Source organism: Tachypleus tridentatus, chromosome 7 (assembly GCF_004210375.1).
Source record: "Tachypleus tridentatus isolate NWPU-2018 chromosome 7, ASM421037v1, whole genome shotgun sequence".
Lineage (NCBI taxonomy): Eukaryota > Metazoa > Arthropoda > Merostomata > Xiphosura > Limulidae > Tachypleus > Tachypleus tridentatus.
Window position 1 is genome coordinate 130,538,678 of NC_134831.1, and position 24,059 is coordinate 130,562,736.

Consider the following 24,059-nt stretch of genomic DNA (forward strand, 5'->3'; position numbering starts at 1 on the left):
ATTTTTTTAAAACACTTTATTACGTTCCCTTCAAACAATAAAATAATCAGTAAACATTATTTAACACCAAAAACAATGACTAATTATCGCTCATTGAAGAAAAGTAGTTTATTACTTGATTGTACAACTCACATTATACGAGTCATTAAATTAAACATCAACTGACATGCAGAACTGTCTAGTTCACACACAAGAAAACAGCAAAAATACGTCTCCTAAGCCTTAGAACATTTGATTCTCGTAAAACAAGTTATATCACTTTTTTATCATTTCTTAGTAGCTTTAGGGTTAAAAACTGTTTTCGCTATCAGCATTTCAACCGTAACTTTTCAGTCATTATACTGATTATATGACTAGCGTTTCACAGAATGCTTAGTCATATTGTCAGTCCCCTCCCAGTTCTGAACGAAAAGGGATTTGAGCAGAGACATCTGGGAAGTTTTAAATCTGGAATGCCAACCTTATGTATCTCCTATTTCGAGCTCCAATGGAAAAACTGAAACGAATGTGGAAGAAAATATCAACATATCTTATGACAATTGTTAAGCTTGTTATTTTTCAACATTTCAATTACTTTTGCCGTTTAAACCACCACAATTATAGGTTATCTCATAGAATTATTATATTCACCTTACATTGTAACAGAAAAATGAAAAAAGATAAAATTAAAACACCAGCATAAATGTTGGGTTTGACCAACTTGCCTCCCGCTAGTACAGCGGTATGTCTCCGGATTTACAATGCTAAAATCAGGGGTTCGATTGCCCTCGGTGGGCTCAGCAGATAGCCCGATGTGGCTCTGCTATAAGAAAACACACACACTTGACCAACTTTTATTAAGAAATAATTCATTACATAATATATTTTGTTCTGGTGCGCTGCTGATTCACTATGTTATAAAATCACTACATCCAAGAACTGGCAAGAATTTCACCGATTTCTATACACTTGCTGTTAACAAGCTGTTCCAGTAAAGTAAAACAGACAATATGAAAACACGTTTAGAGTTCACGTGGCGAAGAAACAGCACAAAAACTACGTCCCAAGAGTAGCTTCGCTTGTTCAGTATTGTTTTTCTTTTTGAAGACGTACTTAAATATTTGGTTTTGTTTAAAACACACAACACTACAGCACATAAAATTCAAAATTGTTTTCAAAATCAGCTCTGAACAGATTTGAGTAAATTTTAAAAGATTAGAAACACACCGGTTTGTCTTTTTATGAGGTATAGAGAAGATAGAATGGAAATGTGGATTTTTAGACAGAATTCCATGAGTAAAGGAAGCATAATCTGTTTTATAAATGCGCAACTTCTGCTCTTGAAAAGAACACAAGGAGTTAATTTGTTTATAAATGTATCACTTTTCAATCGTTATTTAAAAAATAGTTGTTGTTGTTTTGTGTGTTTGTTTGTTTTTGAATTTCGCGCAAAGTTACTCGAGGGCTATCTGTGCTAGCCGTCCTTAATTTTGGAGTGTAAGACTAGAGGGAAGGCAACTAGTCATCACCACCCACCGCCAACTCTTGGGCTATACTTTTACCAACGAATAGTGGGAATGAGCGTAACATTATAACACCTCCAAGGCTGAAAAGGCGAGCATGTTTGGTGCGACGAGGATGCGAACCCACAATCCTCGGACTACGAGTCGCACGCCTTTACCCACCTGGCCATGCCGGGCCCTTGTTGTTTTGAATTAAGCACAAAGCTACCACGGGTATCGAAACCCGGTTTTTAGCGTTGTAAGTCCGCAGACGTACCTCTGAGCCACTGGGGGGCTTAAAAATAGTTTTGCAATTTAAGAATAATTTTATGTGTTGTAGATATTTCACGTTCGCTGCGCTCTACTAGTTTTGGTATTAGTTTGAAATAAACTGAATTTTTACTTAAGTCAAAAATATTCACCTACATCTCACTTATACAATATAGTCTCCCTTAAATATTAACTCGTATTATTATTTATTCCATAGTTTTGTTATTTTACTGAGTTGTACGTCCGGAAAGTTTGTTTAATATGTTAAGCCCAACGCTTGTCTGTGCATTTCCCACCACGGGTATCGAAACCCGGTTTCTAGCGTTGTAAGTGTGCAGAAATACCGCTGTGCCACTGGGGGGGAACGTCATAAGGTAAAAATTAATTCAGTATTAGAAGTTCCCCCCCTTCTCAGTTATTTAGCAATAAGTCTGAGGGCTTATGTTGCTCCCCGCGATAGGCACAGTAAAGATAGCTCATTGTGTAACTTTGTAAACAAACAAATATTCGTTAGACGGTAAACTAAATGGTTTCACCTAATACCTATTTGACACATGTGCGTATAAAAGCACCCCGCTAGTACAGCGGTATGTCTCCGGATTTACAACGCTAAAATCAGGGGTTCGATTCCCCGCGGTGTGCTGAATAGATAGCCCTTTGTGGCTTTGCTATACGAAAAACATACACACGCATATATTAAAAAAAAAAACAGTAGAAATCACGACACAAGGAATAAAATATAACATGTATATATTGTTCTAAGTGTATTTTGTTTATACATATGAACTATTATTAGAAAGACTTGCAGCCTTAGTTTTTGTAAAAAGGTTTAAACCAAAACAAACCGATTTCTCAAATTAGAGATATTTTTGAAAAATAAAGGATATTAATGATAAAGTAATTTCATTACCAGAGGGAGACAAGAGTATTCAGTAAACAGACCAATGGTACTGGATAAATACAGAATCATTTTAAATACTGTATAACAGCTTTAGACATACACAGTTTTTAGAGTAAGTACATACGTAGTTTCTTTGCTAGTTTCGGTTTATTTTAGCGTAAGCTCAGAAATTGGAATATCTGTGATTTGTACATAGAAGAGAATCGAATCCCATATCTTAGCGTTGTAAGTCTCTAGACTTACTGCTGGCTTACCGAAGGATTTTGAAGTTTCTAATCGAAATAATCTAATTTGACGCTGATATTTAATAATCATTTCAAATATAACAATAAACGATTACTTCTTTGGTAAAATAATATTAAAACACGTCTGTTTAAAGTGTATTTAATTTACTGCATTTGTTCTTACAACGAAGTGCGAGTGAAAGGAAGAAACACGTAAAATGATATTAAAACACGCCTGTTTAAAGTGTATTTAATTTACTGCATTTGTTCTTACAACGAAGTGCGAGTAAAAGGAGGAAACACGTAAAATGAATCAGATAAAAAAATTTGTTTGAATTTCGTGCAAAGCTACACGAGAGCTATCTGCTCTAGACATCCCTAATTTAGCAGTGTAAGACTAGAGGGAAGGGAGCTAGTCATAACCACCCACCGCCAACTCTTGGGCTACTCTTTTACAAACGAATAGTAGGACTAACTATCACATTATAACACCCCACGGCTGAAAGGGGGAGCATATTTGTTGCGGCGAGAATTCGAACCCGCGACCTTCAGATTTACGAGTCGAACGCCTTAATTCACCTGGCCATGCCGGGCCTTGAAGATTTGTATTGATGTAATATTTATCACATTATAACGTGAAACTGACTTCGCATTTGGCATTTTGTCGTGTTTTACAAAAAAATAACAACAACACCAAATTCACGCAGGATTTTATTCGATACGGGTTTACACGAGAATATTCTCTCAAGCCACACATAGGATTATTTGCGTGTAGCTGTTCCTAATTTTAAACTAATATATTAGAAAACTGTATCCTCATGACGGCTGGTATGGATATTAAAACTTTAATTAAAATAAAGTACAGAACAAAGTTTCAACTTTCTTAGGTCATCTTTTCCTATACGTTATTTTAATTAAAGTTTTAATACCCATACAAGCTGTATTGAAAATACATTCTTACTTCAAGTGGGTTTCTCGTCATCATGAAATACTAGAAGGTTATTCTAGAGGTACCAATGCGCAGCCGCGAACTCTCGGATTTATAGCCCACACAAACACGATAACCCTCAGGTCACGTCCAGTCTCGGCATACAAAAGGTAATAAAGAACTCGAGTCATCGGGTTCTTTAGTTTCATGTTTCTCGTAGGAGAGATAACTTAAACATCACAGTTTCATAAAATAAACATGCATACATCCTTGCTTACACTTTTTCTTTGTCTATTTCACCAAGACCATTTAATAATTACACACAGTAAATGAGAAAAAAATAGGCTTAATAATAATTAAAAATCATATTTTTTTCTGGCTTACCTAATAATGACAAACATTCGTATTGAGTCACAGTTTTAAGTGTTTAATTTTATTACAATGTAAAATGGTATTTACTTTGTATTTTGGGCCCCAACAAATTAATTCTTATTTCAAACAAATCCTCACAACGATTATGGGATTCTATGATTCGCCATAAGGCATTCTACGTCATCAGTACAATAGAATGAATTATCCCTTATATTAAAACACACACACACAAATGTATTTTGTTAGATAGGGTTTGAATTTCCTAGGCTTGTACATTCTTTAGTTGCTTAAGACAACTGACATGTGTACCAGGTCTTGAAAACGATTATAAGAAAGTGAAGGTGTTATTACCCATGTGATAGGTCATATGAATAGTTTGTTATTAACATGTTTTACAACAGATTTCGAAATAATATTATATACAATACTTTATTTTATTATTATTTATAAGCCATTTGATAAGACGTGACTTTGTGGTTAACGTTACCGCCTGCGGATCCGAAGGTAGAAGTTTCAAGACATTATGTACTACTGAACACGTTCTGCACTTTCAGTTGTGAGAGTACCGTAATTATGAAGGTAAATCCAGCTAGTTGGAAAAGTTTGTTTGTTTTTTGAATTCCAGGCAAAGCTGAATGAGGGCTTTCTGAGCTAGCGTCCCTAATTTAGCAGCTCTTGGACTATTCTTTTACCAGTGAACAGTAGGATTGACCTAACATTATAATGCTCCTACGATTAAAAAGGCAAGCATGTTTGAGGTAACAGGGATTCGAACTCGCGACCCACAAATTACGAGTCGAGCGCCTTAACAACCTGGTCATGCCGATCCAATCACTGCAGCTATTGAGGCCGAGGGTTTTGATTGGTTGTTATCCCTCTGATCAACACCTCTAAATTGGTGTTCGCTATGCTAGGAACCTTGGTATCTACTCATAATTTCTTAAGGTAACGAACTGTAATGGTAATGAGTTAGAACTTTATGAGAAAATAATTTTCTTTTTCTCAAAGCAACTAGCTATCCATTATTGAAGGTATTTCTTTGTTTGTAATTAAGCACAAAGCTACACAATGGGCTTTATGTTTTCTGTTTGCTACGGGTATCGAAACTCGGTTTCTAGCGTTGTAAGCCCAGAGACATGCCGCTGTGCTACTGAAATTTACCACAATTGTACGAGAAGGTTTCCGTCTATTTCTCAAACCAGAAACATCTATTAAAAATAGAAAAAGGCAGTAATAGTTCTGTACTTCGTATTGCTTGGGCAGTAATGGTTCTTTACTTCGTATTGTTGAAAACGTCACACGGCCCGGCATGGCCAGGTGGTTAAGACACTCGACTCGTAATCTGAGGGTCGCGGGTTCGAATCCCCTTCGCACCAAACATGCTCACCCTTTCAGGAGTGGGGGCGTTATAATGTTATGGTCAATCCCACAATTCATTGGTAAAAGAGTAACCCAAGAGTTGGCGGTGGGTGGTGATAACAAGCTGTCTTCTCACTGGTCTTACACTACGAAATTAGGGACGGCTGGCACAAATAACCCTCGTGTAGCTTTGCGCGAAATTCAAAACAAACAAACAAAACTTCACGCATGGTGTGTTTGTGTTTTTATAGGCGAAATAGAGAAGTGCGAAAGGTGTTGAATTAGAAGAGAGAACAAATGGTTTAAATAATTTTAAAATATAAGTTCAGTGTTATTTTTTATCATTAAAACACCTTTTGTATAATTTAATACATTACAAGATGAATTTCAATTATTATCATTGACTCTTATCAAATTTTCATTTTCGCAATTTAGACCTTCAGAGGTTTCCTGTGGTCAGTAATTATAGATTTTTATCTTACTTTGCGGGCCCGGCATGGCCAAGCGTGTTGAGGCGTGCGACTCGTAATCTGAGGGTCGCGGGTTCGCATCCCCGTCGCGCCAAACATGCTCGCTCTCCCAGCCGTGGGGGCGTTATAATGTGACGGTCAATCCCACTATTCGTTGGTAAAAGAGTAGCCCAAGAGTTGGCGGTGGGTGGTGATGACTAGCTGCCTTCCCTCTAGTCTTACACTGCTAAATTAGGGACGACTAGCACAGATAGCCCTCGAGTAGCTTTGTGCGAAATTCAAAAACAAACAAACTTACTTTGCGAGTTGCATAAGAAGTGTATTTCATTTTTAGTGCAAACAAACAAACAAAACAAATGTAGTAATAAAATACTGAAAGTTCATGCACGAGGATTCCTACATAGTCCGTCGATTGCAAAAATATTTACTTCGTGTAATAAATTAAACACTTTTGCTTTTGTTATATTTTCGCATGAAATCTGGAGGTTCGTATGAAACGTGTGTAGGTTCATTTAGCTGTTTCTGTTGGAAATGTGAGAACAAGAAGTACAACAGAGTCCTCTACCGTCTGAATTTATTTAAAACTAAATGACGTCTATTGCAGGTATATCTTTTGCCAGTGAAACTATTCCCTCGAAATGAACAATTCATTGTATTAAAAATACCACATATTTTACTCACTCTTGTTGTATAAACGTATATACCATAACTTCCTTTCTTACGGGATTCAGTTATTTCTCAAAGTAACAAACAACCAATGGTCGAAATAACTCAGAAACATACAAGAGAATGTACATATATATATATTTCTCAAAGTAACTGCCCTTCACTGAAATGCCTTCATTATTTCAAATATCATACGTTTCACTAATTTAAGATTTTAAAACTATAGGTGAAATGTGATATATTAATTGCATGTAGATATTTATATTTACAAACTAATAGATTTTAAATTCATTTACATAAATCATTTTGTGATATATGTTAAAGATTTCTTTTTTGATCTATTAAAAACTTTATGATAGAATAACACGTAGTTCAGCACGTAAAATGTACAGCACTGCGGTCATCGTGTGATTATTGATAGAACGTTGTGAAGAGAGTTGGATGGCTTATAGGCCTTACAACACGGATATACATTTTGAAGAACTGATAAGTTGGAACTGAAAACACTATATATGTTATTTTTAAGGCCAACAAGTAATAGTGTTTATAATTCAATGTAATTTTTTCTTTGACAGTTATTCTCATATAAAAAGATCTCTAGGTCCTGTATTATGGCAAATTATCTTTTATATTTACTTAACTTATTATTAAAAAATTTAAGACGCGACTTTTCAATTTAGTGTTAATTAGTTAATCCATCAATGGTCTTCGGTAGTGTGACTTGACATACTGAAGTATTAATATTCTTGGCTATAGAGCAGTTTCTTACTCATATCTCCAGATCCGAAGTGGCGAATGATCTGAAACAGCAAATACAATAAATTCAACAGAAAACAAAATTGTTCACAAAACTCTAACATAAAATAGGTACACTTTAATAAACATCCATCCGTCTTACTGTTTCTTTATAGATCATATAAGCTACACATAATAAAACGTTTCTTTGTTATACACTTGTTGTTGTTTTTCTTACGTACAACATTTTCTCCACATTTCTTAAATGATCACGTATTCTATCAATACAAGTTTATCCCATATATTTGCGAATTTACAAAGCAGCAATAAATCTGATAATATGAATAACTTACTTTACTGAATTCAATAACACCCGCTTTCTGAAGAGTGTTCTGACACATTCCTGAAACAGAGATAGAGAAACGGGCATTTAGTATAAAGAACAAACGGGTTGTTTGCCCAAAAGTACAACCTTTTAAGAACTTAACTAAATAAATGATTCTATTCGAACACAGCTCGTTTATAGAAAACAAAATGAAGAAACGAATGAGATACAGTAGAACCCCTCTAAAGCTGCCACCTTCGGAACTGAGACAAACTGGCCTGAATAGAGGGGTTCCACTGTACATAATTAGGGATTATGTAAACATAAAAAGGGACTGTGATTGAATGACCGCTTTCAAGAGGTGACCGAATCTGAGGGGTGACCGCTTAGAGGGGTTCCACTGTATATGACTGTAAATACGAAAAAGTACTGACGAATATTGGAAACTCAGTTACTCATGTATTACGTAACACCTTAAAAATAAACTTGAAAATCAAAAACACCAAGGAATCAGTTATCGGTATGATGCTAGAAACGTGATAAACAGCTCTAGAGAAACGTTTCTGTTTTTTACGCGACGTTTCGGCTTAAGACTTAATTTCGAGGATCTTACGGCGTCGTAAGTCACTAAACAGATTTCAAATTATAATATCCGAAACTAATACTATGTTACAATAACAGTAAACTTTTTATTGTTTTCTTTTTAAAGCGTTGACTGAAGGATGAAAATAATTTTTAATGAAAATAAAAACACCTTCAGAAATTTGTTTATTTAAAAAAACACCTTCAGATAAATGTTTATTTAAAAAACACACCTTCAGATAAATGTTTGTTTAAAAAACACCTTCAGATAAATATTTATTTAAAAAACACCTTCAGATAAATGTTTGTTTAAAAAACACCTTCAGATAAATGTTTATTTAAAAAACACCTTCAGATAAATGTTTATTTAAAAAACACCTTCAGATAAATGTTTATTTAAAAAAAACACCTTCAGATAAATGTTTATTTAAAACACCTTCAGATAAATGTTTATTTAAAAACACTTTCAGATAAATGTTTATTTAAAAAACACCTTCAGATAAATGTTTATTTATTCTTCCTGACGTTTCGGCTTACGGCTTTTATATGGGTCTCTGAACACTACAGGTTATGTCAGCTAAGTTAAAAAAGAAAACTACAAACCTTTTAAATCAACGCAGTAAATTGAAAAATTAGAAAATATATTTAATTTTACATTTTCAATACATTGACGAACAACAGTATTAGGTTATACTTAAAAATAACTTTGGAAGATCTGATAATAATTAATAAACACTATAATATCCCATAATAGTAAAAAAAAACACATCATAACATCCCATAGTAATCAGAAACAACTGTATAATATCCCATGTTTTAAAAAAAATCTCTTTAACATCCTACAGTCGTTCGAAGACCATTCTATAGCATCCTACAATAGTTAATAAATCACTCTATCACATCCTATAATAATTTAATAAAAGCTATAATATCCCATAATAGTTAAAAACAATTGTTTAATATCCAGTACTAGCTAACAGTTACAATATAACGTCTCATAATAGTTAAAACAATTGTTTAATATCCAGTACTAGCTAACAGTCACAATATAGCGCCTAATAATAATTAAAAACAATTGTTTAATATCCAGTACTAGCTAACAGTCACAATATAACGTCTCATAATAGTTAAAAACAATTGTTTAATATCCAGTACTAGCTAACAGTCACGATATAGCGCCTCATAATAATTAAAAACAATTTTTTTAATATCCAGTAATAGTTAACAGTCACAATATAGCGCCTCATAATAATTAAAAACAATTGTTTAATATCCAGTACTAGCTAACAGTCACAATATAGCGCCTCATAATAATTAAAAACAATTGTTTAATATCCAGTACTAGCTAACAGTCACAATATAGCGCCTCATAATAATTAAAAACAATTGTTTAATATCCAGTAATAGTTAACAGTCACAATATAGCGCCTCATAATAATTAAAAACAATTGTTTAATATCCAGTAATAGTTAACAGTCACAATATAGCGCCTCATAGTAGTTAAAAACTTATACTTTTGTTGTTAAACAAGATAAAATCTACTGTTGGAACGCAGTATTACGTAAAGACAGCCACCGGCTTTAAGGTACAATAGGTAAACTTTACGCTGAATAATAATTTTCACTGGGGTCAGTTATTGTATCTGTTAATAACTAGTTAAAATGTTTTATTAGAACTATATGCCATGCATATAAACTAGTTTTCATCTAGTTTAACGTGAAACAAAACTTTAACATGTAGTTTTCTACTTAAGTGATTTATTATTCGTTACTAGAAACATGGAGGAACAAATATAATTAAATATAAACCAAATTCATATTTCATATTTAGAATAAATATGGACGCTGAATACATTCCGTTTTCTTCACTTTTATAAACATTTCCATATACAATATTTTCAACAACAAAAACAACTGTAATATTAACGACGTATCTTTTTGTATGTTTAAATAGGAAAAGCAACGGTTATACTCATACGCAAGCAAAAATTAAAAGATGTATTATTACAGCAGCGCCATCTCTATTTTTAAAATGTATACAATATCTACAATTCTAACTCATGCACAACTTCAGGTGTTAAAGAAGTTTCTTGGGGTACTAAAAATAATGGATAAAGGTGTACTTGATAGACAGAGTTTGAAGTCTATCTTGGACACACTAATAACTGACCTCAAGAATAAACTTATTTTAACATAAGTTTGTAAAACAAGCTGTCCACATAACAGAACTCTTTAAAATGTATTGATCGTTCACCTTCTAAAAACACAGTAGGTATTTAGCCGTGATGTTTGAAATATACTTTTTTAAATCCCAGTTTACAAGTAACTTATAATTACGTCATATCCATGTTTTTACGTTAATCTTATGCTTTATTTCAATTTTAAAATGTTTATCGATCAGTATAAGTTGTTTGGTTTGAATTTCGTGCTACACGAGGGTTATCTGCGCTAGCCGTCTCTAATTTAGCAGTGTAAGGCTAGAGGAAAGGCAGCTAGTCATCACCCCCCACCAACTCTTGAGCTACTTTTTTACCAACGAACAGTAGGATTGATTTGTCAGTAAAACGCCCCCACGCCTGAAAGAGCGAGCATGTTTTGTGTGACAGGGATTTGAACCCGCAATCCTCAAGTTAGGAGTCGAGTGCCTTAACACCTGGCTATGCCGGACCTACTACAAGTTGTATTACTAAAGCATAATTCGCAAAATGTTGTTTATAATACGGTGATATTTACTCGATGTTTTAGAAACCCTGAAAGTTTACGTTCTGGAAACGACACGAAAGAGGCTTAACTTATGGAATCCTAAATATTACAAGTCAAAGTTTCTCTTACTCGTCAGACTGAAAGGATTCCGACGATTCATCTGGACTTGCAAATATTTCTTCGCTTCCGCTTGGAGAAACTGCTTGGACATTGTTTTCAAAGATCTCTTCTCGTGTTTGGTCATTAGAGACAACAGGAGACGTGGTAGTATAATCAAGAACATAGAGTTCGTCCGCACAGACGTCCACTACGTAGTAAAGATTTTCTTGGGCCATATCAATTCGGAAAACCTCTCTGCTGTACACGCTATAAAATATCGTGAAGACAATAAACCACCAGCAGAAAAATAAAATATTTCCTCTAACCTGCGCTATTTGAAGATGAATGGGCAAACTATATGGAAGAAATAATTGAGTTTTGTTTTTAAATATAGATGCAAAACGACAACCTGCAAGTTATCTTGATTTAGTTATTGTTAAGAACAAAGTTACACAGGGGGCTACATTAGCTCTGCCCACACGGAAATAAAACCCTTTTATTTATTTATTTATTTTGCGTCTTGAGCTTCCTGATTTACCGCCAAGTCACTGTGTGGCGCTAGTTTTGGTAAATAAAACGCAAAACCAAACCACGCACTCGAAGTCATCAATACTCCAGGCGTTATATTTGAACACAAAATGTGTATGAATATATTTTCGTCAGCATTTCGTAAGTAAAAAGTTTTACGATATCTTGAACCGTTATATGGATCAAATATCAAAGAGACACAACGTACTAAACACAATTACATATAGTTACAAATCATCAAAGTTATTTGAATCTCAAGGTTAGTTTCGCAATGCACTTAAGTTTTATCCAAGCAAGTTCGTTTGTTTGTTATAAAGCAGAGCCACATTAAACGATCTCCTGTGTTCACCGCGGGGAATCAAACCTCAGATTTCAGCGTTGTAAGTTTGTAAACTTGCTGCTGTCCAATCAGAGAGCTATCACAGCTGAATATTCTTACACTTTTAGGTGATTCTGCATTTCCTCCAGTTTCTCTTGAGAAAACCCTCGTGATTAAAAATAAATAATTTTCATTTTCAATTTCGTTTTCATAACATTTGCGTTATTATTATAACACTTATTCGTTTTCCTATAAATTTCTTATTTTTGTAATGATCCAAACTGTAATGAATCACTTTAGTCATTACTGTCTATTTGTTATAACCTTTTTTAAATATATTTTAAAGATGAATAGGGCTAAATGAAGTGATAATAATCACAGGTAGAATGTATTTCTACTTACAGTCCAGGAAGCTCCACTTGGGACAAAAGCTTTGACTAGATAAAGAACGTTCTCCTGGCGAAGTATTTTCCTGATTCTTTGTTCGTATTTGGGAAAATATATGTTTTACAAATGTTAATAAAGATATTATGAAAAGTAGTATCAGACAATATTTGACTATTATCATGACTTATTTTATTTAGCAAGTTATTGTTATCTTAAAGGACTTTCTTTTTTCAAAGTTTCAATGCCAAAAATTCATACTTACTGAACAATATTTTAAACATTTTTTTTATTATAAATTGTAGCTTTTGAAATAAGTAAGATTATTTTTCAGCACGGTAAAAAGTTGTGTACCTGAAATTAATCGCATCAGTGATCAAACCGTCGTTATCTGCCCTAAAAGTAATCTTCGTTACTGTTTGTTTGTTTTTTGAATTTCGCGCAAAGCTACTCGAGGGCTATCTGCTCCTAATTTAGCAATGTAAGACTAGATAGAGGGAAGGTAGCTAGTCATCACCACCCACCGCCCACTCAGATTACGAGTCTTCATTAATCTTCGTTAGTGCAAAATCTTCTGATAAAGTAAGTAAAGTGAAAAAGAAATCATTTTAAGCAACATCCATTTGAAGCTAGCATTTGATGACAAAATGCACACACAGCAAACCACACTTTCGAGCTGACTGGAACATGGATACTACGTCACAGTTGTTTTTTTTTGAAACATAGCTTATATTTAATATTTTATGTTAGCTGTTTTACAGAGTTAAGTCATGTGATAGAAACGACACATCCGGATTATTTTTTATTCGCGTTTAAAAACATAATAACAACACGTTTTCTCGAAATCTCCTTACGTGGTCGCATTTATTAAGAAAATTAACAATAAATATTCAGTTTAATATGTTACTGAAGTATTATAATCTGGACTAATTTGTCACGTGACTGCCTCGTGAGACAGCTTAAACTGATATTAAACTGCAACTAGCTTTTGAATTAAAAGGTACGATGTCATGAGCGTTTGTACGAAGGTCATCTTTAGACCAGAAAGAATTGAAAGGTCAACCCCTTTAATTCAACATGTAGCTACAGTCCACTGAAGTTTCCAAACGAACCTCAAAAGATGGTAAAACGAGCCAAAGCGAGATTCAAACCTGCTCCCTGTCATTTTAGGCTGCAGTTCTAATTAACTAAGCTAGCAGATTTCAAAATCGTGCTCTTGAGTGTTCAGTTAATTGACTTATTATAAATAGGGTGGACATTGCAGAATTATTATAAAGTATTAAAAGTGTCATATTACTCTACGTAATTATAAACATTTTGAGGACGTAATGTTTGTGACCAAGCTGAGTTCGAATGGTCCATATTTCTGTTTGTTGAACAGACGCTTCATAACTGATTATCAAAAATAGCAGAATGGTTTAGTCAGTAAAAACAAATCGATTTGATTTCAAACAGTACGAGAAACAAGAGCAGTTTGATAGTGTTTGTTCGTTTGATTTAAATTTTGCGCAAAGCTACACGAGGGCTATCTGCACCAGCCGTTCCTAATTTAGCAGTGTAAGGCTAGAGGGGAGGCAGACAGTCATAACCACTCACCGCCAACTTTTGGGCTACTCTTTTACAACGAATAGTGGGGTTGACTGTCACTTTATAACGCCCTACTTAGGCCGAAAGGGCGAGCATGTTTGGTGTGACGGGGATTCGAACTCGCGATCCTCAGAGGTTCATATTAAAAGAATAATGTTTTGAGTAGTTAAAGTAGAGGATAACATTCGAAACCCGGGAGGAACCCAAGCTGACAGCAGTGTTAAAGGTTAATGTGGGAACTCAGGTATTTTGTCATGTATTTAATTAGTTTCAATATTATACTTCGACCAATTACAAATTCTGATATATGAATGCGCAAATATAATTAAGTATGCAAGTAATTAAGACAAGGAAAATTGCCCTTTTTACCTTTCTAAGAAATGTTAATAATAGTAGGAAAAAAATCTCCTACCTCGAAGAGAGCATTGATTCGTTTTCGTATTTGTTCCAAATCTGTGTCAGGGTACACACATAGTTCTCCTAGACGAAGAGCTAGAAGAACAAAGATTAAAATAATTTATCTTGTAACTAATACGTAAAGCTACAATTATTTTTTTTCCACAAAGTTGTTTAGGTTTAAAACGCAAGACAATGCTGACTTCCTTAAAAGTGATGAGAACATACTTTGGTAATATATTGCTACTCTTATAGAGGTTCGTTGACCCTTTTAATATTAATTTCTGTATATTTTTAGAACTAAATATTTATGTTTCTACTTTGTTAAACAAATGAAATAAAATTCGAGTTAAAACGCAGAGTGGGTGACATAGACAAGGAAACTCGAAAATGTTTTGAATGGAAATATATCCTTAATTAATTTGTTGTCTGCCAAGTATTTCAGCTGCTACAACACAACTCTAATGCTTCTTCATTTTGTAACTTTTTCGTGACGCCATTTTGGATCGAAAGTGAAACAATTTGTAAGTAGATCAAATGCATATATGGTGCTGACATCTCGCGTTGAAGTTAGTTATTATTGAGAACGAATTAACTCGTCCGTGGTACTGTGTTACCGATTGGCTTGGACGAGTTATCTCGTCTACTGCACTGAACAGGTCAATGAACAGAAAAGGATCGAATTTTATTGGATCGTGGAGGCTGTTTAATCAAATGTTTCTTCAATTAAATATTACGGAAACAACAAAAAAATCTTAGGCCACGTACGTCATGAGTAAAATCCTGAAATTAATTATTATTATTAATAGTGTGGGGAGTTTCGATTAAACAAATCGTTACTTATTGAATTACGAAAAAGAATCAGTCTTGGAAAGAATTACGGTTAGGCTAAATATCTCATTAAATAATAAAGCATAGTTGGGCAGATCATGTTATAAACTATTAGATTAAAAATATATATAGTATAGTATTTATCAGAAAGCTACCTCATGGATTTGTTTTGTTTGTGTTTTTAAATTTCGCGCAAAGCTACTCAAGGGCTATCTGCGCTAGCCGTCCTTAATTTAGCAGTGTAAGACTAGATGGAAGGCAGCTAGTCATCACTACCCCCCGCCAACTCTAGGGTTACTCTTTTACAAACGAATAGTGGGATTGACCGTCACATTATAACGCCCACACGGCTGAAAGGGCGAGCATGTTTGGTGCGATCGGGATTCGAACTCGCGACCCTCAAATTACGAGTCGAACACCTCAACCCACCTGGCCATGCTGGGCCGGATGACTAGTGTTATAAGTTAACAAACTTACTGCTGAGTTAACGGGAGGCTCAACAGCTACGATCAAGAGGTTTTGCGCCAAATCTGTTAACATTATTGCTTTTTTGACGTACCGTACAGGCAGTGGCGACATTGAAACGACAAATTTAATTTTTTTTATCCTTTTATAAGGCAAAGATGAAAAAAAGAAAACAGGTTTTGATTATTCGAGATATAGAATTCATAATAAGATTGAAGCTTATGCTCTAGACATTTATTTATTTAATAGTTTATTTGATTTTAATATTTGTCTCCTTTGTAATGTGTGTATGTGTTTTCTTGTATCAAAGCCACATAGGGCTATCTGCTACGTCCACCAAGGGGAATCGAGCCTCTGATTTCAGCATTGTAAATCCAAAGACTTACCGCTGTCCCAGCGAAGGACTGTAATGTGATTATGATGCTTCCTATGAAGGATTCTTCAATGAGAAAACAAAACAAAAATAACCTTTTTACATGGTCATGGTAGTTTCGATCACTCACAGGGGAGGGGCCCTTATATATACATATTTTTTTTAACGTATTGTACGGTCTGTATCCATAAGTAATTCTTAAACACTACAATGTTTAAGATTCTCTAAGAATAACAGGTCTACTGAAATTGTACCGTTTTTATAACGAGATGTCTTTTTTTTTTACCTACACAAAATAACACCAAACGTTTTTAAAACACGTGAATCAACGACCCAAAGTATTAACGAATGTTGGCATCAAGAATGTCAAGTGCAGAAAGATAATTTTACATCATTTCTCTTTAAATAGGCCCCCTGTCTCTTAAGTTGGAAACAAACTTAGTTGTGAACAAAAAGAAACAGAACTTTCTCCCTAAAAAACCGTTCATTTGTTTGTTTATTTAGAATTAGGCACAAAGCTACACAATGGGTTGTCTGCGATCTGCCTACCACGGGTATGGAAACTCGGTTTTTAGTGATGTGAGTCCCCAGACACACCGTTGTGTTACTTGAGAGGGGGAAGAGCTAGACTGTAGAGAGAAGTTGTTTGTGAATACTGACATTGTACGAAAGTCAACTTCTTACTGTCTTAAAAGCTGTGACGTTTCGACTCTCCAACGTTTGCCGTTTGCCTCCATGAGTCAAAACAAGAGCTGATTTTACAAACATCATCCTAAATCAGTTTTACTATCTATAACTCTTATGGCCAGGCGGTTAGAGCGCTCGCTTCGTAACCTGATGATCTCAGGTTCGAATCACCATCACACCATACGTGCTCGCTTTTTTTAGTCATACGTGCGTTATAATGTGACGGTCACTTCCACTATTCATTGGTAGAAGAGTAGTCCAAAAGTTGGCGGTGGGTGGTGATGACTGGCTTTTTTACCTCTAGTCTTACACCCATGAGCTAGAGAAAGCTAGCGCAGATAGGCCTCGTGTAGCTTTATGCGAAATTAGGATAACAAACTGTAACTACTAAAATTAATAAGTTAAGCTAATTACATTGTTACCAAAACATAGAATCGCACATCGAATTCATCAGACAGACTTACATGCTTCCTTCAGTTTCTCTTTATCGTAGTGATACGATTCGTATTCTACAAGTCCGAGCTTTCTAACTTCCATTTTCAGCTTTTCTAACGCTGGCCTGTATTTGAATCAGTTTTAAGTGAAACCTTTTGCTAAGCTTATTTTAAGAAAGCAACATTCAACAAGAGAATACATATTCGAAAACTAAGTTGTTCTACAAACTTATTCCACGTAAAAATCAAACAAAACAACTGCTATAAACATACTGAAAAAAATCGAGTTGATAAGCAAATTATGAACTAGGAATTTCAAGAAAAAAATCTATCACAAGTGACTAAGTAGTTATAGGTGAAGAAGTTAAGTAGTGATAGGTGAAGAAGTTAAGTAGTGATAGGTGAAGAAGTTACTTACACGTTTTGACCATTGCCGTGCCGCTGAAAATAAACAAGATACCTTTTATTAAATATGAAAAACAGCTTTAAAAGTAGGGTAATTTAAAACACAGTATTACGTATCTTATTTTAATGTATCACAACTGTCAGTTGTAGGATTTTTAAAAATTCAAGTGTAAAGATGCTTAGTAGATAATTAGAACAAAAATATCACATTACTATACATTAGAAAGTAAATCATTAGTATAAGCTTTATTTTCACTAAATGATTCTTATCAAGAAAGTAGTGTTCAAATACTGATAGGTTATTTTCACTAACAGATAGGCAGATAAACAAATAATGATAAACAGAACTTAACATAAAAATACACAGAAATGTTTAAAGCAGGCTGTATATAGAAATACAGGTGTATACATAGAAACTTATAGATACATAAATACACAAATATTAAAAAAACAGGAACCTAAACAGGTGTGTGGAGAGAGGTGCACACACGGACACTGATAGACGGTACAAACACATGTTTTACTAAAACAATTACACAAACAGATACTAACAAACATACACGCTTCAGTAAACAACTACACACAGAGATACTAACAAACATATGCATACACGTTTCAGTAAACACTTACACAAACAGATACTAACAAACATGTGCATACACGCTTCAGTAAACAACTACACAAACAGATACTAACAAACATACACGTTTCAGTAAACAATTACACAAACAGATACTAACAAACATACACGCTTCAGTAAACAACTACACAACTACACACAGAGATACTAACAAACATATGCATACACGTTTCAGTAAACAATTACACACACAGATACTAACAAACATGTGTACACAAACAGATACCAAGAAACAGGTGCATACACTTGTTACTATAGACAGGTACCTATGTACAGGTTTTGATAGGTATATATGAATTAGGAAAATAAACACAATACATAAATAACATCACATTATTTATTCACGTAAAATATTTATATTTTTTGAGAGAACAATTTTTTTTTATATTTTCACAAGATACAATAAGCAGACGTCACTGATGACGTGAAATCGGCTCAAAAAACGTTATTAAAAATTCACCCAGACGTCACAATCTTACTGACTGCTGTTTGTTCAATCTATTCATAAAATGGAAACTATGACCTGAGAACAGTAACTATCATCATTGATTAACACAGAACTCTTTGTTGACTCTTAGGATCTGGGGAATCTAGCTACAGAGTGAATAAAATTAAAATTAAGAGTAACAAATGTTTCTATTTATTCATTTTTAAGTTCATACGTTACGTTATATTGTAGCCTACAGAGTTCATAATTCTTCTCGTGATTCAATGCATGCGCAAGTTTTACCGATATCACGAGAGTATAAACTGCTACATTAAGCTTCCCTTACGTGAAGTCATTTTTGTGTCAACTGACTGAGTGACAGAAAACACAGTATTCTCTGATGGTGCAATGGTTTAAAAATATGATCCACCAAGTGATCTTCGGGGAAAATACCTAATATGATTAAGCCATCTTGCGGGGCATATGATATTCATAAGTCCAAAAAGTACGTCTGCTTGAGAGAATAAATATCAGTAAACAAACTACATAGAAAATAGAATGTGTTAGTTACTTCCATTCATGAATATAACCACGAAAAGAAGTGTCAAATTGATGGGAGTACTACCACGTATCTTCAAAGACAGAAAGTAGGCTAAATAACTACTGAAACTACGACATTAGGCATTCTTGCGTCGTTCCTTAATACATTATTGTGGAGGTGTACATTAAATTTTCAAAACTGAAATTGCTAACGCCTACGCACGTGAAGCACTTCAAGTGTAGGCTCGAAGGTTGATTTGACCACGCTGTGATCTGAAGTAATCAAAATTCGAGAAATCTGATAGCGCTTTCGGAAAGTAGATATCATATCCGCTCTAACAAAAAGATTGGGTTCAGGTGTTTGGTAAATTATGGTTAATATGTGTTTTCGAAACCAAGTTTGTTTGTTTTTTAGATATAATAATTTTTTTAGATCTAAATTGGTCGTTCTAATGCTTTGAAATGAAGAAACAAAAAATACATACCCCATATATTCCCGAGCAAATAACTTTTTTTATGAGATGTACAAACGTACACGTGTTTTACTATACACAGTTTTATACTGGAAGAGTATCTATCATTTAAACGATATATCACACCTTTGACTTGGCAATCATGTTGGCTTTATTTCGCAGTCGAAGCTCAATTATAGAGGGCAGTAGTTTACAAGGTTCTCCGTCCACTTGCATAGGAATTGTTCGGGTAGTGATAACACGGGCGTGCCGGCATTGGGCAATACAAGTACCATGACCTCGTGCTTGGAGTAGTGGCTGTCAGTAGTAAAACATAGTATTATAAATGTGGGAATAACATTAACTTTTTCAACTGATAATTCAACATTTTTATTTCAAACTGTTAAAACATGGACGGTTATCCAGAAAAACCTATAAGTTTGTCATTTTTAATGGATTTACACGTCTTTAGGTGTAGGGACGTAAGACTTAAAGAGAACCAAAAGATAAATTCTAGTAAAATATATATTTTAAAAAAGCTACTAATTAAAATTTTACTTGCAAATTTGTAAACTTTTGAGCAGGTGAAGTATTTAATAGCAAAGATTCCAAAATAGGTAAAATTACAAACCTGTGTTTCTAACAATGTCATATGGTATTATGTCGTATTGTGAAAAATGATAAAATATCAGATATTAACTCGTATACCGTGATCAAACAGATTAAATGCACTTTTCAACTGTTTAAGGTCACATCACTTGCCAGCTGATATGTGGTGAGACCTAGTACTTCTATTAAACCATCATCTGTTCTTTGAAGGTCGAAACCTGCTGCAGGACCTAACCAAGGCCTAGTTCCTCCACCATAACTAAAGAGAAAAATAGTAACAGTTATGATTTATCGAAATGTTTCTCCATGAATAACAATATTTGTTTATTAAAGATATTTCTAAAATAAGAAGTGATTATGAATCGAAACCAACCAAAGTGTATATTAAGAAGCCTAATTAATAAGCATCATATTATATTTTTAAAAATTCAAAGGAAAATCAAGTTATATATGTTTTATGAAAATGAATATCGGGACGGAAAACAAAACTAGCGGCCTCTAGCGTGAGGTTGTGTACTATATTAAGTTTTGATTTTAGGTAAATTTGTTTTTTCAAACAGTCAGTTTTATCCACTAGTTCTAATATTTGAATAAAAAAAATGAAAGCGAGTTGCACGAATCAACAGACATAAACAAACGTTTAACCAATTAAATAGTAGTATTATATTTAAAATAAGATTCTGAGGACAACAACAGATGAATATAAATAAAAATAAAAGGTATTACTAATTGCTTAAAAACCTGTATGCTATGGAGAAAAACTGCTTCTTGTCACAAAAGTTTCATAATTGTTGAAAGCTAAAGAACTATTATTTCAACACTTAAAGACACGTTCTCTCAGCTTATGATTCGAGCGTGAGATAAGGCATAACTATACAATAGACACTTAAGTATTACAATATATTTTATTAGCATAATTAATGAACTACTGATATACGTAGCGACGTTTAAGTTTTATGAAGATCACGCTGTTCTGTTACACGAAGGAAGAATTTTTTTTTAATACACACGCAAAGGAAAAAAAATATATTTAACAACTACGCTTCAAACAGTTGTCCTTCGTCAGGTTTAATATAAAAATAAAATAACTGTTTTATTATTAAAAAAACACATCCACTATTAAACCAGATGTACTTCCATAGGATCCCTTAAAGTGCTATATTTCAAGAGTAAAAAAACAACAACAAAAAAAACACAAAATTAAAAGTATGAAATATTTATGTTTCTTACTTTTGAAATTCGTGTATCATGCTGTATTGTAGCCTACAGAGCTCATAATTATTCTTGTGATTCGTGGCATGCATAAGCATTACTGGCTTCACGACAGTACAAATTACAATGTAAAGCATCTCTTATGTGACGCCATTTTAGTGTCTACTGACAAACCGACAGACAATACACTGCTGTATTGTAGTGTGACTAGTAAAAACAGGTGGTCCCGCAGTGGCAAAGCGGAATGTTACGGATTCACACAACTAAAATCCGGGTTTCGATACACGTGGTGGGCAGAAGACAGATAGCCCATTGTGTAACTTCGCGCTTAATTTTAAACAAACAAACAAATTAAAGCAGGTGACCCCTCTAGACGACCTTAGCCCTCCTTTGGAGGAAATAAAATAACAGTTCTTACATGAACGCAACGCTAAAATCCGGGTTCCAATACCCGTGGTGGGCAGACCATAGATAGCTCATTGCGTAGCTTTGTGCTCAATTAAAAAAAACAACAACATTAACCTGAACGCGTGCGTTAAAAAATATACTTCTTCTGTGTAGTAGAACAGGATTTCGTGTCTTGAATATTATTATTTTACAAACACTAGGCCGTGTACTAACCTGGGAACGTTAAGAAACAAAATAGCGTGAGTACGAAGTTCTTTTAACTTCGGTGTGAAGTCCTGCCCATCACACTAGATCACAAAAAAAAAAAAACGTGTTTTAAAATAAACATACGCACTGATGTGTATTGTACGTAAACTTAAACCTGATGTCATATCTGTTTTGTACATAAACTTAAACCTACGATCCTTTCTAATATCTGTTTTGTACAAAGTTAAACCTACGCTTGTCTAATGTCTGTTTTGTACAAAGTTAAACCTACGCTTGTCTAATGTCTGTTTTGTACAAAGTTAAACCTATGTTCGTCTAATGTTTGTTTTGTACAAAGTCAAACCTACACTTGTCTAATGTCTGTTTTGTACAAAGTTAAACCTATGTTCGTCTAATGTTTGTTTTGTACAAAGTCAAACCTACGCTTGTCTAATGTCTGTTTTGTACAAAGTTAAACCTATGTTCGTCTAATGTCTGTTTTGTACAAAGTTAAACCTATGTTCTGTCTAATGTCTGTTTTGTACAAAGTCAAACCTACGCTTGTCTAATGTCTGTTTTGTACAAAGTTAAATCTATGTTCGTCTAATGTCTGTTTTGTACAAAGTTAAACCTATGTTCGTCTAATGTCTGTTTTGTACAATGTTAAACCTATGTTCGTCTAATGTCTGTTTTGTACAAAGTTAAACCTATGTTCGTCTAATGTCTGTTTTGTACAAAATCAAACCTACGCTTGTCTAATGTCTGTTTTGTACAAAGTTAAACCTATGTTCGTCTAATGTCTGTTTTGTACAAAGTTAAACCTATGTTCGGCTAATGTTTGTTTTGTACAAAGTCAAACCTACGCTTGTCTAATGTCTGTTTTGTACAAAAGTTAAACCTATGTTCGTCAATGTCTGTTTTGTACAAAGTTAAACCTATGTTCGTCTAATGTCTGTTTTGTACAAAGTTAAACCTATGTTCGTCTAATGTCTGTTTTGTACAAAGTTAAACCTATGTTCGTCTAATGTCTGTTTTGTACAAAGTTAAACCTATGTTCATCTAATGTCTGTTTTGTACAAAGTCAAACCTACGCTTGTCTAATGTCTGTTTTGTACAAAGTTAAACCTATGTTCGTCTAATGTCTGTTTTGTACAAAGTCAAACCTACGCTTGTCTAATGTCTGTTTTGTCTAAACCTATGTTCGTTTGTTTTGTACAAAGTCAAAGTTAAACCCCTACGCTTGTCTAATGTCTGTTTTGTACAAAGTCAAACCTACGCTTGTCTAATGTCTGTTTTGTACAAAGTTAAACCTACGCTTGTCTAATGTCTGTTTTGTACAAAGTTAAACCTATGTTCGTCTAATGTCTGTTTTGTACAAAGTCAAACCTACACTCGTCTAATGTCTGTTTTGTACAAAGTTAAACCTACGCTTGTCTAATGTCTGTTTTGTACAAAGTTAAACCTATGTAAGTTAAACCTACGTCTAATGTCTGTTTTGTACAAAGTCAAACCTACACTCGTCTAATGTCTCTTTTATTCAAGCAATACAACGTGTGTTGACTTGGCACCATAAATCATGTAGTCAATCAATAAGCCAATAATATTGATTTTATTACAAATAATGAAATACGATAATTTCGAGAGTGAAAAATGGAAGCTATAGCACAGATTAAACGCCCTCTGCTTTATGTCACACAATTATTTTAATAATTTAAAAATTAAAAAAATTCAGCAGTGTTTTTATATTGAAAAAATCCCGACAAAAAACAATTCTCAAATCACAAACGCTGGCTATAATTATTTATTTATTTACAAAAATAACATTTTTTCCATATAAATTAGTTGAATCGAGCATGACCAGGTGGTTAAGACGCTCGACTCGTAATTCGAGGGTCGCGGGTTTGAATCCCAGTCGCACCAAACATGCTCGCCCTTTCAACCGTGAGGGCGTTATAATATGACGGCCAATCCCACTATTCGTTGTTAAAAGAGTAGCCGAAGAGCTACTCTTACACTGCTAAATTATGGGCGGTTAGCGCAGATAGCCTTCGTGCAGATTTGC

General features: G+C 34.0%; 1 protein-coding gene and 1 long non-coding RNA gene across 4 annotated transcripts in view; both read right to left on the minus strand.

Annotated features, from left to right (window-relative positions):
- Positions 1-380: 380 nt before the first annotated feature.
- LOC143256604 (uncharacterized) lies at positions 381-11,358 on the minus strand. The gene is made up of 4 exons (XR_013031422.1): positions 11,145-11,358; positions 7,760-7,809; positions 7,441-7,471; positions 381-496 (listed from the first exon to the last, which is right to left on the minus strand). It is a non-coding gene; the product is annotated as an uncharacterized LOC143256604 (long non-coding RNA).
- A 323-nt stretch (positions 11,359-11,681) lies between these two features.
- LOC143256603 (eye-specific diacylglycerol kinase-like) overlaps positions 11,682-24,059 on the minus strand; it is an 83,302-nt gene continuing 70,924 nt past the window's right edge. The window contains exons 15-21 of one of the 3 annotated variants that reach the window (XM_076514019.1): positions 22,025-22,098; positions 20,345-20,450; positions 19,730-19,900; positions 17,537-17,559; positions 17,149-17,243; positions 14,345-14,424; positions 11,682-12,439 (exon numbers count right to left, since the gene is read on the minus strand). In XM_076514019.1, the coding sequence (XP_076370134.1) occupies positions 12,356-12,439; positions 14,345-14,424; positions 17,149-17,243; positions 17,537-17,559; positions 19,730-19,900; positions 20,345-20,450; positions 22,025-22,098 (633 nt within the window). In that variant the 3' untranslated portion in view covers positions 11,682-12,355. Of the gene's footprint in view, positions 12,440-14,344; positions 14,425-17,148; positions 17,244-17,536; positions 17,560-19,729; positions 19,901-20,213; positions 20,451-22,024; positions 22,099-24,059 lie in introns of those variants that run through there. The other 2 variants (XM_076514021.1, XR_013031421.1) reach the window with 2 other exon arrangements.